The sequence below is a fragment of the Onychostoma macrolepis genome, chromosome 24 (genome assembly GCF_012432095.1).
Source record: "Onychostoma macrolepis isolate SWU-2019 chromosome 24, ASM1243209v1, whole genome shotgun sequence".
Classification (NCBI taxonomy): Eukaryota; Metazoa; Chordata; class Actinopteri; order Cypriniformes; family Cyprinidae; genus Onychostoma; species Onychostoma macrolepis.
This window is the reverse complement of record NC_081178.1, coordinates 6,667,747-6,687,677: the sequence shown is the minus strand read 5'-3', so window position 1 is coordinate 6,687,677 and position 19,931 is coordinate 6,667,747. Positions and strand designations below refer to the sequence as shown.

The window sequence follows — 19,931 nt, the reverse complement described above, 5'->3', positions numbered from 1 at the left end:
ATTAAACATTTTATTTTTATTTTATGAAAAACATTGACCTATTTACAGTATGCAAAGGCCAGGAAACCCATCCTCCATGACACTGCCTAAAGTGCTGAACAGATTGGGTAATAAGTTCAAAATTATAGTTTGAAAAGAAACTTTCACTAAACCAACTACAAATCAGAAACATACAGTCAGTATTTACAGTTTTAATCACATTTCTGTAGCTCTGAATGGATGGATGGTAAAATGGACAGATGGATGACGAAATGGGTGGATGGATTAATAGATGTTTTAGAGATAGTCGTAAGTGTCATGGATGGATGGAATTTTCAATTCTTGTTTTCTGCTGCTTGAGCCTGCAGGAAAGAGAAGTGTTAATGTTATTTCAGATCTCTCAACTATTTGTATGCAAACGTTTAATCTTTATTACATATTTGTGTTTGCACCATTATTCCACTCATCCGATCATCACACACACCCTGAGTTTCTCCAGTAATCCTCCTTTCCCAAAGCCTCCAAAAGCACGTAACATTTTCGGAGTGGGTGGTTTTTGTCCAAACATTGCCAATCCCTTCTTCTTTTCTCCTTCATCTTTGACAGGAGCAGCTTTGCCTTTGGCCTTCATCAGTTTCCTGCGCAGAGAATGAATCATCCTTTATTGTAGCTACTGCATTTATCTATTAAATCTGTTCTTGAAGAAACAGTGCATGTTGCATGACCGTGACCCTTTGACTCACCGTCCCTTCCTGGCCAGCACTTTCTGAGACTCGGGGTAATGGACCAGGATGTCATTGAGATCTTTCTTATCCAGTACAAAAAGGTTGGCGAATCCGTGAGCAGCAACGTTTGCTGTTCTTCTATTGCCTCCATCTTTTGCTGACTGTAAGAGACTGAAGATAAATGCATTTTTTGTTTTAGAAACTTTTTTTTTTTTTTTTTTTAGACATCGTTTTATCATTGTACTAAAGTTTAGTCAGTATTTTTTTTATTTTTATTAATACTTTTATTCAGTAAGGATGCATTAAATCAATCAGAAGTGACAGTAAAGACATCCATACAAAAGATTCAGCTTTGTCATTACAGGAATAAATTAAATTTAAAAATATAAAATTGTAATAATATTTCACAATATTACAATTTTTAAATCAAATAAATGCAGCTTCTGTTTGATTCTTCTTTTACAATTTTAAAGACCCTAAACTTTAGAACAGTAGTGTATATAGTACCTGATCTCTCCAAACACACAGCCTGCTTTCAGAGTCACGAACACAATCGTATTGTCCGGTCCACCGATGACCTGCACCGCTCCGGCTTTAATAATATACATTTCTCTCCCAATGTCACCCTGCATAAAGCAATGGAAGACATTTGCCCATGATAACTGTCTGAATTACTACATTCAATCAACATATCAGATACATGGATGATTCTATTCGATGTTCTCACCTTCTTACACACAAAGTCTCCTGGTAAGTACACAATGGATTTCAGACGTAGTAACATGTCCACAAGCATCTGGTTGTCACAGCCCTAGAAAAATATGTTTGAAATAGCAAAAACATGAAATGAAAATAAATTTCTAAGTGAACCAGAATCGAAGAGATAGTTGCCACCAGTAGGGGGCAGTAGAGTTTTTTTCTTTCACATGTTTTATTATTATTATAGAGTGCAGCAGGGATGATGATTTTTGAGGACAAAACTTGGAAATGAGCATCTTTGCACTTCTGGTTCCACTGTCCAAGTCATTGGTTTTTTTTGGAACGACTTTTTAGTTAACTTTCTGGTATGTGACCCTGGACCACAAAACCAGTCATAAGGGTCAATTTTTTGAAATTGAGATTTAGACGTCATCTGAAAGCTGAATAAATAAGCTTTCCATTGATTAGGCTAGGATAATATTTGGCTGAGATACAAAAAAAAAAAAAAAAAAAAAAAATCAAAACATTGAGAAAATCACTTTAAAGTTGTCCAAATGAAGTCCTTAGCAATGCATATTACTAATCAAAATTTGAGTTGAGATATATTTATGGTAGGAAATTTACAAAATATCTTCATGGAACATGATCTTTACTTAATATCCCAATGATTTTTGTCATAAAAGAAAAATAAATCATTTTGACCCAAAAAATGTATTGTTGGCTATTGCTACAAATATACCCCAGCGACTTAAGACTGGTTTTGTGCTCCAGGTTAAGCTTTTATTTATCTTGAAAGAGACAGTTGTTAACAAGCAGATTTCATCAGATTATCGGTGACATTAAACGTCATCACACCACGGTAAACTCATCTACTCATTATTTACATTCACAGCTTAACTGTGTTTAGCTCTTGCAAACTATTCTAACTCAAACTTTCAGGGAAAACGTTTTAACTAAAGACTGAGAAGAGTTGTCAGAACAGAAGCTTAATGCAACTGTCATGTGAATGTCATGTAGTTTGATTATAATCTACGCTTAGCTTTTTACTTCTGAACATTGTATTTAGGCTTCAATATTCATGTTGTGTTAATTTGTGAATGTTATCATGACGAACAAAATGTGTAAGAATCATAAACTTTTGTTAGTTACAGAGCTTATTTTCTGTAATAATCCAGAAGCCAATGGGAAAATCTTGCTGGGTTGAAGCATCAAAGCAATTAAAGAGTAAAACTGCTTTAATTTTTTTTCCACAACTAATTCATCTTTACCAATCCCTCGTTAATTACTCTACGGCGGCTAATGAACCGGAAGTCTCGCACATTCACAGAAAACGGCTTACTTCCACGTTGAAAAATAAGGTGGATAGAACCTCAATGTTAGGTCGTTATGTCATTATTTTACTGACAATATTCAGCTTTACCTTGAAAAGGTCGATCTTCTGGAAGGTAGCGAGGTTGATGTCAACAGCTATGGCTGTTCTCATCACCAGAGGCATCTTTTCTAATAACTCCGATTCATCTTTGAAAAAAAAAGAAAAGAGATTTTTGCATCTGATCCATAGAAATTAGCATCAGTTTAGATTTATGGTAACTGTATGAACTATCAGTCCAAAACTAGATGTATTAATTGAGCACTTCTATTAGAAATTAAAGCTCTTACCCAGCATGCCCTGGGAGTCCCAGGTGTAGTTGTACCAGGTGCGTACTCTGTTCTGCACCAGTTTTGGGATGGTGTATGTGTTCATATACGCCACACAGCAGTCCATAGAGGCGCGGAAGTAGGTCTGACCCGCCGTAGCTGCTCCAATAACATCTCTCATCTGGGTTTAAACAGAGTTTGATGGTGTGAAGTTATTATTCTGAGACATGTGTTATACATTAGTGCTGTCAAACAATTAATCGCGATTAAATGGCATCCAAAATTAAAGTTTTTGTTTACATAATATATGCATGTGTGTACGTTGTATATTTATTATGTATATATAAATACACACACACACACATGCATGTATATATTTTGAAAATAATAATAAATATACACAGTACACACATATATTATGTAAACAAAAACTTTTATTTTGGATGTGATTAATCGTGATTTGATAGCACTATTATACGTATTCATTTATTTACTTGTCCAATCAAGCTAGAGAAGACAAAGACTCCTGTGAAGAAGTTGACCAGCTGGAAGACAATCTCAAAGAGCGTACTGGGCTCGGGGAGACCTCCGATAGTGATCAGCGTACGGGTGGCAAAATAATAACAGCGGAGATACCTTGGGAAAGAAAAATGACAAAATTGTCAGTACAATATTTATTTATAGATTTTTTATTTTTAATGTTTTTTTTGTTTTTTTTTCAAGTGTAAATTATAAAAATAAAAACAAATGATAAATAATTTAATTTATTAATAGCTACTATTTATGAAAAATTTGAAATACTGGCAAAGGGAAAAAAATAAAAAAAAGAGAGTTCATACGCATTTCCTTTTCCATCATATGTCCATTTAGTGCTGCCCAGCCCCTCGTATTCTGATGCAACATAGTAAAGGCAGGAGTTTAAATGGAGACAGAAGAGCAGATATCCAGTAGTGCGGCCAACTCTGAAAAAAGCCCAGCATGACTATTTTTAGTATTGCTCATACATGCAGATATGGATTTAAACCCACTCCTAATCCTTGCCATTTGCTCATCATGATACCTCAAACTGTCCAGCTTGTTGAGGAGAGGTATGCTATGACTTTACTAAGTTGTTAGACTTATAATTTTCACCTGGTGGGTGATAACACAGGCAAAAAAAAAAAAAATCCCATATTCATATTGAAGGAGGGACTTAAACCACATCCAAAGACCAAAATATCAGAGTATTGAGATGGGTCAGTAAGCAACCACCTAGAAACATACTAAGCCACTCATAATAGTAGATTAGCATATAGAAATCACAGATACCTCCATATATACGCCTTAGCCATGACGCTTTCCAGACGATCGCTGAACTCAAAAAATGATTGATACTAAAAAGAAAGAAAGAATATACACATTAAACAGAGCTCATTTTCCCACACAGTGGATAGCAAATACCAGCTGTACAAAACAGTTGTGTTGTTATAATTAACTAAAACTATTAAAAATAATTTTCATTAATTGAAAAAGCTAAAACATATTAGAAAAAATCTAAATTAGACATGTTGCCTTAGCAACTAACTGAAAAAAAAGAAAAAAAGTTTGGGATGAAAATTAATAAAACTAAAACTGAAATAAAATAAAGCCAAATATATATATATATATATATATATAAAATAAATAGAAAATAATAGCATATTTTATATACGTAATACTAAAATAACACTTGTAAAAAAAAAAAAAAAAAAAAAAAAATCAGAATGAAAGAAAACTGTTTTGGCTGGATTAGTTGAGTAACTGACCCGTATAAACCTGTTCATCCTAAAGATCGATGTGAACCCAAAGTGTAAGCACAGCAAATCAAATGGTATGATGCTTATCAGATCTGTCTGTTGAGAGAAAATATCGAGATAAAATAAAGTACATATATTAAATATATTTACAAACTATATACAGTTGTGCTCATAAGTTTACATACCCCTTGCAGAATGTTCAAAATGCTAATAATTGAAACAAAAATTTTTTTATTTAGTACTGTCCTGAATAAGCTATTTCACATAACAGATGAGTCTCCTGTTGGTCCTGAGCAGTTCCTCCAACTCCTTGCACATTCTTTGGTTTTCCAGAATCTTCTGCATATTTGAAAACTTTCCAAAAGTGACCGTATGATTTTGAGATCCATATTTTCACATTGAGTACAACTGAGGGACTCGTGCACAACTATTACAAAAGGTGAAAACATTTACTGATGCTCAAGAAGTCAACACAATGCATTAAGAGCCGGATGTGTAAATTCTTCTCATTTTGTTTAACGATCATATTTTTTCATTTAGTACCGGACTTCAGAAGCTACATAAATACTTACATGTTTCCCAGAAGACAAAATAAGTACAATTTACCCTGATCATCCAATTCAAAAAGTTTGCACCCCCCGGCTCTTAATGCATTGTGTTGCCTTTTTGAGCATCAGTAAATGTTTTCACCTTTTGTAATAGTTATGCATGAGTCCCTCAGTTGTCCTCAGTGTGAAAATATGGATTTCAAAATCATATGGTCACTTTTGGAAAGGGTTCAAATATGCAGAAGATGCTGGAAAACCAAAGAATGTGCAAGGAGCTGGAGGATTTTTCTGAAGAACAGCAGACAGTTGAACTGCTCAGGACCAACAGGAGACTCATGAACAACTATCACAAAATATAAAAACAGTCGTGGATCATCCAGGAAATGACACATAGTATTAAGATTCAAGGGTATGTAAACTTTTGAATGGGGTCATGTTTATAAATTCAGTTATTATTTTGTCTTGTGGAGTATATGTAAACATCTGTTATGTGAAATAGCTTATTCAGGAGAGTACTAAATAAAAAATTAACATGCAATGTTTATGATCCCTCTTATTTTGTTTCAATTATTAACATTTTGCACATTCTGAAAGGGGTATGTAAACTTATGAGCACAACTGTATATATAGATTGTACTCACCTGAAATCTGGCAGATTCTCTGTACCTCTGTTTTGCCATTATTCTGTCTTTCTGAGGAAACAAATTTGTAGGTTTTTGAGTGGACGTCCTACTGTCATAACTGCAAAAGTGTAAGTGTCCATACCAAGATTCACTTACTATGATGTCTCCTGCTTTCACAAACTGTAAGCGCGGCTGAAACATGGTGATATCTATAATGTTCACAAGGTCTGCCAAGATATCAAAAAAGATCCAGAAGGGGATGGTCACAGGCGTGTGGTACGGGAAACACAAACGTGCCGTGGCCAGCCAAACATTGTAGTTAAAAGCGATTGTGACGACACTCAGCCATTTAATATACCGCCGATCTGGAAAGAAGAACAAACATGTTTAGACCAATGTTTTATACTTCAAGAGGCATCTTCAGTTCTCATAGTGTCCTACCTGTGAAAGGGTCAATGGTTGTCCCCAAATATGTATCCATCATGTCTTCGAAAGGTTTGAGAAGTGTGTCTATGCATGTGCATTTGATTTTTGGGCAGATGGCTTCAGCCGCCTCCTTATCGGCCTTCTCCTTCTCGGCTTTCAGCTTTTCCTCTTTCTCTTGCTTTTCTTTCTCCTCTTTTTCTTTCTTCGCCGCCGCTTTCTTAGCATCCTCCTCTTTTTTCTTCTGCTCGGCCTCTTCTCGTTTTATTCTCTCTGCTTCCTGCTTTCTGATCCAGTCTTCCTTTCGGTAAACCGGTGCTGGATATCAACAAGTAGACTAAAGTTTAGAAGAGTACAAACAGATAAACGTATTCCCTGCTGGAAAATCCAGGTGGGAGCTAGTTTTTCATGTTTTTTGCTGGATAAAATTGGTAATTTATAGTCATTAAATGGTCCAAGCTGATGTAGATGGTTGATAAGAAGAACTAGCCACTGGTTTTGATCTGGTAGACAACAAACCAGCTATATTTCCTAAAAACCACCTTGACCACCTTAAACTAGAATGACCTGGTTCTTTTAGCAGGGTAAATGAGTCAAACCGTTAAAAACGTTAAGATTAGTCCTTGAGGAGCAAAAAATGAGAAACACCTCCTAGATTACAGTATTGATATATCTTGTCCATTAAACAACAGGATTCAGAGAGACTTTGGATGTGTTTGTAGTACTCACTGACGGGTGGGCTGTGCTCTGGGGACGAGGAGTAGGGGTCTATGATTTTCTCCTTAAAAAGCTCTGTCCTCTCCCGTAGTTTCTTCGCGATGTCTCGCAGGTGCTCGTCACAGTATCTGTTGATGACGATGGGTGGAGTTGGTGGTGATGGTGCATCCTCACTACGTGAAAAAGACACATAGGAAAGTGGGCTTAATTATGTAAAAAAAAATCACTAGTAGTAGTAACCGTACTAGAAGTTGTAGTAGTAATGGTGGTGGTAGTAGATTTAGACTACAGAAGGTCCTGAGGAAGTTCTGTTTTCCTGTTCTAAACCTGAGGCAGAAATGAAAGTCAAAGTTTGATTAATCAAGAATATTCAAGTCAAGTGAAATTAATTTGCATAGCACTTTTCCCAGTACTCATCGTTTCAAAGCAACTGTTGATGTTTATAATATCTTCATATTTTCATGCCCCATAGTCCAAGCTTACAGGGAACATTCTCCAAACATTCTTCTCTCAAAGTTATGAACAAACATTCTTCCAATAACGTTAAGAGAATGTTTGTTCAGAGTTATCTGGTCTTTAATAATGTTCCCATGCATAAAAAATAAGTGTTATTTATACATCGTTCATGGAATGTTTTCTAAAACGTTTTAGTTGAATGTTCATCTAAATGTTACTACTTGTTCCAGAAGGTTCAGGGAACATTCAAAAGTAACATTCCCATAATGCTTACAAAATGGAATGTTCCTTTAACATGCCTGACCAAAAAGCGAAAGAAAGAAAGTTTTTAAAACATTTAAAAAAAAACTTTAACAGAAAGATTTGTTGCATAGTATAGCTTTATGTGACTATACTGTATGTACGCAGGTAAAGTGGGATGTAGGGTATAACGGGGCTAAAGGCCCATCTTAAGAAAAAATGTGCTATTCACTGCGCCTAAAATGTATAATTGTAGAAAAAAATAAAATAAAATACTTTGTATTGAACATTAAATGGAGCAACAGATTTTGAGTGAAAACAAATCATTCAAGTTGTTTATTTTGTTTAAAAAAATTTATAAATGTATAAGGTGTCAAGGGGGGCCTTTTACCCCACACACGGGGTAAAAGGCCCACCAGCATGGGGTAGAAGGCACACAGTATTGATACAAATACTTCAGCTAAAATAATGTTTTTTAAAATAATGTCTAAGTTAATACTTGTTCAAAACAATCACTTCAATCACAACAATCACACAAAACAGCAAAGTATATACTATTTTCTGGGTATTTAGAAAAATAAAATTAATTTTTGTTCAATAGGCTAAATATACTGTCATTAAAATATACAAAATATATTTTAAAATACAGAAACAAAATAATTTTAATAAATAAAGATTCTGAAAGTATTGAAGGAGATCCAATAATAATTGAATATATATTTACAGTAGTAACAAGTGAAATTTTATTATATGATGATTAATATCATGTTTTTAAATATGATGGTGACTTGAAGTGGCGCTGCGCAGAATGATCAGTGTATGACATCAAAGTACCGCGAGAGCGACAAGAGAGCAGATGGATCCTTGTGGTTTCGAATTGCTCTCGTGGTACTTTGATGTCATACACTGATCATTCTGCGCAGCGCTGCTTCAAGTTGAACACACCTTTTGTGTCCCTAAGCTGCACCCTCAAAGCAGTGAAATGAAAGCAGCTACTGAAATGAGCCGCACTGTGAAACAGCCAATCAGAGCAGAGCTCAACATTATTATTCATGACCCTTCCAAATAAGCCAATAACAGACCGTTTCATTCTAGGGAGAAATCCTTGGGTTGTAAATGGGCATGTAAAACTGTTTCTGTCAGGACCACTATCGTCAAAGATGACTGACAATTAGCATACAGTTTGGATTGGCGGTATGGTTCTGTTCTGGGCAAGAACTCCCTGCGCATCCATGCACCCTAGCATGGATAAGAGCAGGGAGAGCAGCAATAACTCCCCAGGGTAAACAGTACAGAAGCAACATAAAATTAATTGCAGATATCATTAAAGTTCAATAATTTAATGTAACATTTAGAAATGAGTTTGATTCAAGGAGAATCAGAAGGCTGAATCCTGACTGATAGAGGAGGAGTTGGGGATGGAGGAGGGTAATTAGCTATTGCCCTGAAAATAGCATGTTGCCCTGAACCAGATGATCTAAGGAGTATACTGCCAATACCTGAAAAGCTTAAGCAACATGTTCTCACTTACAACCAATAGCCTTAAGAACAAGCGTGCTCCCAATAACAACCAGATAGCTTAGGAACAAACATGCTCCCAATAAAACCCAGACAGCTTAGGAACAAGCGTGTTCCCAATAACAACCAGATAGCTTAGGAACAAGCATGCTCCCAATAACAACCAGATAGCTTAGGAACAAGCATGCTCCCAATAAAACCCAGACAGTTTAGGAACAAGCATGCTCCCAATAAAACCCAGACAGTTTAGGAACAAGCATGTTCCCAATAACAACCAGATAGCTTAGGAACAAGCGTGCTCCCAATAACAACCAGATAGCTTAGGAACAAGCATGCTCCCAGCAACCAGAAAGTAAGGCACATTGTCAGGATGATTGCATAGCTTAGCACGAGCACTTCACTGAAAACAACCAAATAAGTCTAAGCAATGCAGATAGCCTTAGCAAGCATGTTGCCATAATCCGAGAGCATTAACATTTAGAAAAAAATGTAGCTTTGCTTCCTGAAGACCTTCAGAGATGAATGGAGAACGAAACATAGCCAGCTGGGACGTGATCTCTTAATACTTCTTCATGTGGGGAATGAAGATCCCATCTGAACTTGTTCTTAGTCAGTCACATAACTCATGGAGTCCATATTAATGAAATAATGCGTGAAGCAATGCTACCTTCCGAATTGGGCATCAATACATGAAAAACTTGCACTTTCCTCACAGTCCCTTACTTACGGTTCGCCAAGAGCGATCTCTCCCGGGTTAATGCACATTACAACAGCTTGTGCGGGGCAGTGCCTATTATATCAAGTGAAATAATGAGAAACATTACCAGCTTTGCCCATTTGGCGGTAATACTGTTTTAGAATTTTTAGGGCTAGTCTTATTGGAGTTATTGCCGTTAATCCCTGAATGTGTGAGGAAAATCTAAAACAAACTTAACCCCGCTGAGAAAGCACGTGTTCAAGTTAACAACTTGAATGAATCGAGGTAAAATCCATAAGGGGAACAAATCCTCTCGCTAAATTCCCGATTGCACAATTCCTAGTACTGAGATGATGGTGTTTGCCTGGCGAATTCGCCATTAATTAGCTATTGAGCAACGCAAAGCTGGTGATAATACTCATGGACCTTATATATGAGTGCTGTGATAGGTGTAGCATCCCTATAGGTAGATGTGGATCAGCTGAGAGTCAGCTGATGCAAGCTTGACTAACGTGACCTGCCAGAACTAACGCTGACTCTAGATTTCTGGAGATTTTTTGCCCTTACCTAAGCCACATACCTTCTATGTAGATATCAGAGAACAATTTAAAATTTTGTATCAATGCATTCTATGGCACCTTTAAATATTTTGTATGACTTACTAAATGTGTTTATTTTCATGCTTGCTCTAGTTCCTGTTTAGGCATGTGCTTTAGTTATTTAATGTGCAGTTGATGTAATATTGTGGTTGCCTTGTACCTTATTTAGCACTGTTTATTGGTAAACTAAAACTCTGTATATCTATTCCCTTTATAGAAACCACACGCACACATGCACATCTACATGCACAAAACCTCCTTAGATGTACAATAAACTTTCCTATACCTGGTTTGACTAAACTGGACCTGTTCTTACCGACAGCCCCACTGGCTTCAAGCTAGCTGCCTAAGCACCTGCTACCTCCTTTTCATGGTCTTTCGAGCCGGAATCCATTGATTATCAGTGGATATATCTAGTCACTCCCTGCCCTCATTGTCTCCGTATGAGCGCCCACGCTGCCAAGCTCAGCTCCCTGCACGTTATGATGATTTCATCCTGCAATATTGTCAGCAGCCACTATCTACCACAGAAACACAACAACAATCTCTTTATTCTGCAGATATGCCTGGTACTGGTCCTCATTATCAACCCTGGAGAAAGGAGGAGTCTGAGGATGATTCAGGAGTCAGAACTGCCTATGAAGGGAGGCACTCAGGAGGACATTCCACGTTCTCACTCACCTGTCCCATCTGAGAGAGCGCTAACTCCTGATGCTGAACACCCATATGCTTCTCCAATATCTCCTGTTCCTGATGCTCAGACTGCACTCATACAACAACTGACAGAGGAAGTAAGAAATCAGGGTAGATTAATCCAGCAGGTCTGTATGCTTAAAAGCAGTCCCTCTCCTCTTCAACTTCAGCAGCAGCTTCCTCCTGCACCCTACTGCCCAAACACTTCAGTTAAAAGGAAAATCTGAGAGCCTAAAGTTGAGAACTGAGACAGGATGTTCAGACTTTTAATGGAGCTACAGTATCCTTCACCCTCATTTCTAAAGCGGATCCAACTAAGTCTTATGTCATCAGTCAAGCTTTCACTACTGACCAGTTATCTTTCTTTCAACATTCTCACCCTGTGAAATCTCTCCAGCGACGCTACCCTCACCTCCGTCAGCTTCCTCTCAGACAAACCCCTACTCCTCTTAGGGGCCGATCAAACACACCTGATTACCCCTACACAACCAGTGAAATTGGGCCCTCCTGGAGCCCCTGTTGCAATTAAAACCCGACTCGGCAGGACACTGCAGGGTCCCGCAGGGGATCTCACCATCTCTTCACTATATCTCCTTTAAATGCCCACCTGATGACATCTACCACAATGTACAGAAGCTGTGGTAGCTGGATGCACTACCTCAGAGAAGCGTGAAAGCAGTGGTTTGATCTAAACAGGATCAAGAGGCAATGCACCAGCTTGAGACCCAAAACATCAACATAGGTGCCCTAAGTGCCAGCAGTTCCGTGCCCATCCTATTATTCCCCAAATGCCAGATCTTCCTCCAGCCCGCCTCCGCCTTTGCAAACCTCCATTCTACTCCGCTGGGATGGATTGCTTTGGGCTCTACACAGTAAAGATTGGCAGACGAGCTGAGAAAAGGTGGGGAATAATTTTTAAATGTCTGACTACTAGGTGCGTGCACCTTGATCTACTTGATCACATGAATACGGATTCCTTCTTGATGGCACTCAGGTGTTTTATTGCTCGCAAAGGTAAACTATTTGAGCTGCTCTCTGACAGGGGTACCAACTTCATTGGAGGCAATAAAGAGCTACTGGAAGCCTATCGGTCCTTAACCCCTGACCTTCAGGCAGCTCTGGCCAAGCAGAAGATTTCCTTCAAATTCAATCCTCCACATGCACCCCACTTTGGTGGAACCTGGGAGCGTGAAATACTCTCCATCAAAATTGCCTTGGAGACCACCCTTGGTGCTCAAACTGTCAGGGAAGACGTAAGACGCACAGTCATGATTGAAATAGAAGGCATTCTAAATTCCAAGCCATTAGGCTATGTGTCATCTGACATTGCTGATCCTGACCCTGTTACCCCTAACTTGGTGCTGATGGGGCGGCATGATGCTTCCCTTCCTCTCGTAACATATCCAGACTCTGAGCTGCACAGTCGCCGTCAATGGTGTCACAGTCAAATCCTGTCTGATCATTTTTGGGCTCATTTCCTCAGAAATTACCTTATCAGTCCAGACAGAAATGGCGCACCAACAATTCTAACCTGCAACCTAACACTGTCGCAAGGATGGCCGTTGTAGGGTTGCTGATGTCTAAGTCAAGGACAGGACATACACAAGGCCCGTTGCCCACCTTGTTCCTCTCCCGGCCTTACCTGATCCTCCATATATTGGGGGTGGCTGTTGAGAAGTTTTTGTGTCCCTAAGCTGCACCCTCAAAGCAGTGCCACACCCCTCTTAGCCTACTTAAATCTACAACATATTAAAAAAACATAAAATATTAGATCAAGTAAGCACAGAATCAACTTTGCGCTGCTGCGCGCAATTGTGTCAAAGATCCGACAAATCTGCACGTGCATCTTGAAAAGCGAATGTTTTGGAAAGTGCTACGCCATGATTTGGTGCCATCTAGTGGTTTAGATGAAAATGATATCAAAGGCGCCTTTTACCCAGGGACACCTTTAGCCTCGTTGCACCCTACTATACATCCAACTTTTAATATATCACTGGCTGATATTATAGTTTATATTTTTCAACAATATTAAAATAAAGCATTTGAGATTTGCTATATAATACATAATGTAAGTGTAATATATGTGTCCGGGGTATGCTCATAGTAGTTGTATAATTTATGTGTGTTATAATTTATGTGGTGATATTGAGAATTATGAACTTGGGACTGGTTTAGATATGTGAACATAGAGAGTATTATTCCAAAAGAGGGAAACTTGACAAAGCTTTGCGGATCTTTCACAGCTACAGCAAACAACAAATTTCACAGCCAAGACTTGATCTGATTTCAGAGGAAGTTCAGCAGCTGACATCTTGTTCAATCACTACATGATCAGCACAAGACAGTGTAAACCTGTACCTAGTCTATTTATAACAACTTTAATCATTTCAACTCTGCTTTTGTGTCAAATCGTGGCCTTAAATGGCTGCACAACTGTTGAGTTAAGATAAGGACTGTCCTGAAACATTCACATTTGTTCCTCTTTTCCAGCTGGTGCTGTCTTGTTTATTGTTTATCAGCTAAAATGGGCCCATGTGGTGAATTTAGTACTCACTTCAGTCTTACAGCAGACGTTAGTATCATTGCATTCAGCACATATAGGCTAAGAATTGTGACTGGAAAATGATGACTGCCTAGCATGGTTTGCTGAAATCAATATAGAGTTAGCTTTATACTGACACAAAGAAAAATATTACACAGAAAATAGAAACTCTTGTTTGCACGTGAGGACGTTCTCGTGATCTTCTTAAGTCACAAATACAGCAGATCCCCTAATCTACTTTCAGCTACTTTTGGAGTCACACGCTGCACATCATTGAGTGGAAGATGACAGCAAAGATCTGCTCTATACAAACCAACAATGACATGAATGGGCAAAGTCACTATAATTGACCGATTTAAACTTTCTGCTGCCAAGGACCTGCAAATATGATGATCCCCTGATGAAGTACCCATTCCTAAAATATAAAAAGCAGATTTGCATTTATAGTGTGTATAAAGAAAATACCAAGTGTGATATTAGACAAAAATATTAAATTCAGTAAATGTTAATATTTATTTTTTATAATCAATATGAATGTATTTATATGTATTCAAATAAATACATATATTACATTATGACTATAATTATTATAAATACATATATTATTTATTATATTCATATTATAATAACCAATATTTATTTATTTATTTACTTAAAAACACTAGTTAAATACTACTTAAAATACTAATTGTGATGTTATAAAAGACAACAATATCAAATTATTTATAGTAATATGTATGTATTTTGTATAGGATATTTAATAATAATAATAATAATAGTAATAATAAAAATGGTGTTGGTCAACGCGAGGTCTGCGGTAAATAAGACTTTTATTCTTAAAGACTTCTTCACTTCACAAGCTCTGGACTTTCTATTTATCACGGAAACGTGGTTTTCCAATGGAGATTTGGCTCCTCTCTCTGAGCTTCTACCGCCAAAATGTAAATTTTTTAATTCCCCCCGCTCTGGGAGAAGGGGTGGCGGTTTGGTCTCAATTTTTAAAGACTGTTTTCAATGTCGGACCATGCAAAGAATTACATATAACAGTTTTGAACCGCAGATGCTTGTGTTGGACTCAGACACTCCATTAGCTGTTGCTGTGGTCTACAGGCCTCCTAAGCCACATAAAGACTTTTTAACAGATTTCTCAGATTTTTTGGGGAGAATTATCCCCAATTCTGATAGGCTTTTAATTATTGGGCATTTTAACATTCACATATGCTGCCCCCAAAACTCATTTACAAAAGACTTTATTAGCCTAACAGAAGCCTTCGATTTAGTGCAGCATGTTAAAGGACCTACTCATATTCATGGACACACTCTCGATCTTATTATGTCTCATGGGCTCTTGATGGGTGATATTGAGATATGTGATCTTAGTTTTTCTGATCACAATCCTATTTTATTCAATACATCATTATCATTGAATGCTGTAAAACCTCATGTATTAGCTCATCTGACACGGAGGATCACTGCTGCTACCTCTGTTTCTTTTTCTTCTATGTTTGAGGAGTTTTCCCATTCTACTGCTCTCGCCTCATCTGAGCTTAGTCCCGATGAATTGCTTTTTAGTTTTAATTCTGTCTGTTCTACTATCTTGGATTCCGTGGCTCCTCTGAGGACCAAACATTACAAGTTAACTCCTGAACCATGGTTGAATAATACTACTCGGACATTGAGACAGGCTTGTAGAAGGGCTGAGAGGAAATGGAAAAAGAACAAACTACAGATTTTTTATGAAATGTTAAAGAATTCACTTATTAAGTATCAGAAGGCAGTGAGAGTGGCCAAATCAGACTACTTTTCATCTCTTATAGATAAAAATCATAATAATCCTAGAACCCTTTTCAATATTATTAATGCTGTGTTAAATCCTGTTGTCTGTGTGTATCCTACAGAGTCAGTAGTGTGTGAGCAGTTCTGCCAGTTTTTTAATAATAAGATATCTGAGATCAGACATACCATCAAATCAGTTGCTGGCGATCCTGCAGGCCATTTAAAATATACAGGTGTCTTTAGTCAGTTTACGTCTATTTCGCTTTCTTTTTTAAATGACATTGTTAATCAACTCAAACCAACTGGTTCACCTTTAGATATACTTCCCTCACGGTTATTTAAACAAGTGTTTAGCATAATGGGTCCGACACTTTTAAATTTGATCAATAAATGCCTTGAGTTAGGAGTTGTTCCGGACTATTTAAAACATGCCTCGGTACAACCGAGACTTAAGAGGCCTAATTTAGATTCTTTTGATGTATCAAATTATAGGCCCATTTCTAACCTTCCATTTTTAGCTAAAATTATAGAGAAAGTGGTTTTTCATCAAATACAAAGTTTCTTGGTAGATTACAAAATTTTTGATGCATTCCAATCAGGTTTTAGGAAATTTCACTCCACTGAGATGGCTCTTTTAAAAGTGTTTAATGACATTCTTTTAGCTACTGACTCCGGAGATTCTGTAGCTCTGGTACTTTTAGACTTGAGCGCTGCTTTTGATACTGTAGACCACAATGTTCTTCTGTCCCGCTTAGAACAGGTAGTGGGCATTAGAGGTTCAGCTTTAAATTGGTTCCAGTCTTATCTTACGAACAGAAGTTTTTCAGTTAATATTGGCAAATTTCACTCTTCCACTGTACCTTTGACATGTGGGGTCCCTCAAGGCTCAACTCTAGCTCCCATGCTATTTTCTCTGTATATGCTTCCTCTCGGATCGATCTTTGAGAAGTATGGTATATGCTATCATTGTTACACAGATGACACTCAAATATATATTCCTTTGACACATAAGAATGGATTAGATCCGGTGGCCGCTTGCCTCCTGGATGTTAAAGCATGGATGTCTCTAAATTTTTTAAGTCTGAACGAGAGTAAAACAGAGATTGTGGTATTTACCCCGTCGGATACACACTGTATTCCAAATCTAAATCTTGGTGTTCTTGCACCTTATGTAAAGCCTTACGTGAAAAATTTGGGTGTGGTGTTGGACAGTTCCTTAAAGCTTGATAGACAAGTCAATCAGGTTGTGAAGTCAAGCTTTTATCAGTTGCGAACCCTGGTAAAAATGAAGTCCTTTCTTTCTTTTACTAACTTTGAAAGAGTAATCCACGCCTTTATTACCACGAGGCTCGATTACTGTAACTCTCTTTATGTGGGGATCAGTCAATCCTCCCTAAACCGCCTTCAGATGGTTCAAAATGCGGCTGCTAGAGTTCTGACGGGAGCTCAAAAGAGTGAGCATATTACCCCTATCCTTCAGTCTTTGCATTGGTTACCAGTGTGCTACAGGATCCAGTTTAAAATGCTCTTACTGGTTTTTAAGTGTTTAAATGGTTTAGCACCCTCTTACCTCCCGGATCTGTTGATAGACCATCAACCTACAAGAGCTCTTAGGTCTGCCAACTTAAGGCTCTTAGTGATTCCCAGAACCAGACTTAAGTCTAGGGGTGATCGAGCATTCTCCGTAGCTGCTCCGAGACTTTGGAATAGTCTTCCTACAGAAATCAGAGCCGCCCCTACACTACCCATTTTTAAATCCAGGTTAAAAACATTTTTATTTGAACTGGCTTATTATTCGTGATTTGAATTTGCTCTGTCTTGTGTTTTGTAGTGTTATTTGTGACTTTGCTTATGTTTTTAATTTTGTTTGTGGTTACTTGTAAGACTTACTTGTACAGCACCCTGGTCAACGATAGTTGTGTTTAGTGGTGCTTTATAAATAAACTGAAACTGACTCAGTATAGTACACACTACATACAATGAGAATATTTACAGGAATTCTAAACTCTTACCCCTCTGCAGCTGCTTCTCCGGGATTGGCTGGATCCGCTGGTTTGGCGTCTGGTTTAGGGGGCTCTGGAGCAGGTGCAGGTGCAGGTGCTGGAGCAGGAGCTGGTGCTGAAGCTGGTGCAGATGCAGGAGCTGGTTCTGAAGAAGCACAGGTCAGAATTAGATGTTTTGGGATAATATGATTTGCTCATTTCTGGATTAGCACACAATTAAAGACAAACTATGAACAGAAAAAAAAATCTATAATTATTAACAGCATATGTGCATGGGGACCTTAACACTGTTTTATGTTTATTAGGTTTAGCTTCAGCTTCTCCTGACATGCTGTTAATTAATAAAGTACTTTAGCAAGGGGTCCATTTTGCTTTTTCATCCAACCCTTCAAATGAGATCGTCTCCAGGATTCCAGATGGAAACATCAATTGTACTTTCTAAAACTGTCCCTCTTAAAAATGTACACAGAGAATTGCAGTTTCCCTTAATGGAACATCATCTCATGAAATGAAGATGGATGAAGACTCACCGGCGGGCTTTTCCTCCTTTTTCTCTTCTTTTTTTTCTTCATCTTTCTTTGCATCTGCATTTTCCTCCTGTTAACACCGAAAATGTTTTTCTTTCTTTCTTTATCACAACACATTTCCAGTTTATAGCAGTGATGTTTGAATGTATGAGAGGTGTGTCATAAACTGTTTTACACTCAGTGAAAGGCTGCATCAGCTGACAATGAGTAAGACATGCAAATACAAATTGTTTTATTTGTGAGCATCAGGGTTATCATCTCTAACTAAAACCATAAAAACATTTACTTGAAAACATTTACTTGTTACTTGAAATAAAAGACAAAAAAAAAACAACAACAAAAAAAACATTTCTGCTAGTTGTAACAAAAGTTGAAGAGCTAAAATAACTCAAACTAAATAAAAACTATTAACTACTACAAATGACAAAAATAACAAATTACTTTAAAATTAAAGTAAAAAGAGAAAATATATAAAAAAAAATCGTAGTACATCAATAATACTAAAATAACACTGCTGGGCATTACTACAGTAATGTCAGTAGCCCGATGCTGACATACAGTAATGGTTTTATATATTAACACTATTTAGAGTATAAATACATGTAAACATAATTTGATTACTCAAATACCATATACTATAATGTAATATATTATTTATATTTATTTAATTGTCAATAGTTATTTAGGGCGTCAGTCGATGGATATTATGTAGTAAATTATAGTTGACTCATTTCTTTTACTTTTTGTCTAATTATTATACATTTAGTGTTCATGATCTTATATTAATTATTTGTCTTATAGAAGACTATCTATATGAACTGAAAAAGTTGATATATATACACATATATAAAGATGCTAATGGACATTTAATTATACTGATTATTTGTCAACTTCCTGCATACACATTTATTATACTTTTACATGTTTAATATATATTTCAGAATAATTTAAAAAAAGTACCACCAGAGACGATTTCCCTTTTAAAGAGTAATTATGTCACAGTCTCTAAGAAATGACTTGCTCTTTTAACATGTACAAATGTCTATGGATTCCCACATAAATGTTAAAAACATTATTAGTAAGTATTAGCTATTTAAATTCACATAGTTTGTTTAAATAGCTTATCCTTTGAGCTGCCTTTCCAGTAAACCAAGATACATGCTAAAGCCAGATGGTCATACCTTTGTCGGAGGAGCAGGTGCTGGAGCAGGTGCTGGGGCAGGTGCAGGTGAAGGCGCTGGTGTCGGAGGTCCAGGGTTCTGAGCTACTGCCGCCACAGTTTTGGGCCGAAAAAGCGTTTTCAAGGTGCTAAACATGGCTGCACTGTCTCGAGCGGGCACGCGATCACATCCAGATTTATCCCTTCACTCTCCTTATCCACCTGTCGCTGATGTGTGAACTCCGACCTGCTTCAATTAATTCTTAGAGCTCTATTAATTCCCTCTTAGGAACAGCCCTTTTCCCGGTGTCCACCACAGTTTGACTGACCTATCACTGGCCTTCTCACTTGCAGTCAACCAATCACAATCCTTCAATTAAAACTGCATTATAGGGTGAGCTGCAAAGGGCCATTTCTATTTGTAAAACCAAATAGGCACTGCTTTTTGACTGATATGGGAGAAATTTGCTGCATTATTGGCTCACATTGGACTACTCAATGTGTGCCAGACAGCACTTTAATAGTGCATTTGTGGGCTATTCTGGAGCTGCGAGCTATTTCTGCTCTGTTTGTGCTGTGGGTCCACATTTAGAA

General features: G+C 37.4%; 1 protein-coding gene across 3 annotated transcripts; it reads right to left on the bottom strand.

Moving 5' to 3' along the window:
- Position 1: 1 nt before the first annotated feature.
- Positions 2-19,635, bottom strand: cngb3.1 (cyclic nucleotide gated channel subunit beta 3, tandem duplicate 1). 3 transcript variants are annotated; one of them, XM_058765037.1, is made up of 18 exons: positions 19,360-19,635; positions 18,182-18,248; positions 17,661-17,796; positions 7,140-7,300; positions 6,429-6,728; positions 6,144-6,352; positions 6,006-6,056; positions 4,826-4,912; positions 4,350-4,414; positions 3,881-4,003; positions 3,536-3,677; positions 3,063-3,222; positions 2,824-2,921; positions 1,432-1,515; positions 1,212-1,330; positions 723-875; positions 464-617; positions 2-341 (listed from the first exon to the last, which is right to left on the bottom strand). In XM_058765037.1, exons 1-18 carry the CDS (start codon positions 19,492-19,494, stop codon positions 315-317), a joined length of 2,271 nt encoding a protein of 756 aa, XP_058621020.1. In that variant the 5' UTR covers positions 19,495-19,635; the 3' UTR covers positions 2-314. The 3 variants fall into 3 exon arrangements, with proteins under 3 accessions (XP_058621020.1, XP_058621023.1, XP_058621022.1); XM_058765040.1 differs by lacking the exons at positions 17,661-17,796; positions 18,182-18,248; positions 19,360-19,635 and adding exons at positions 10,069-10,131; positions 10,277-10,425 and having other exon boundaries at positions 5-341; XM_058765039.1 differs by lacking the exons at positions 17,661-17,796; positions 18,182-18,248; positions 19,360-19,635 and adding an exon at positions 10,069-10,425 and having other exon boundaries at positions 5-341.
- Positions 19,636-19,931: the final 296 nt, after the last annotated feature.

Excerpts from the sequence above, each read along its gene's own strand:
- cngb3.1 (XM_058765037.1), bottom strand. The coding sequence starts at position 19,494 with ATGTTTAGCACCTTGAAAACGCTTTTTCGGCCCAAAACTGTGGCGGCA. Across the intron at positions 1,331-1,431 it reads GAGACTTTGTGTGTAAGAAG|GGTGACATTGGGAGAGAAAT; the intron begins GTGAGAACATCG and ends TGCTTTATGCAG. Across the intron at positions 342-463 it reads GATTACTGGAGAAACTCAGG|GCTCAAGCAGCAGAAAACAA; the intron begins GTGTGTGTGATG and ends TCTTTCCTGCAG.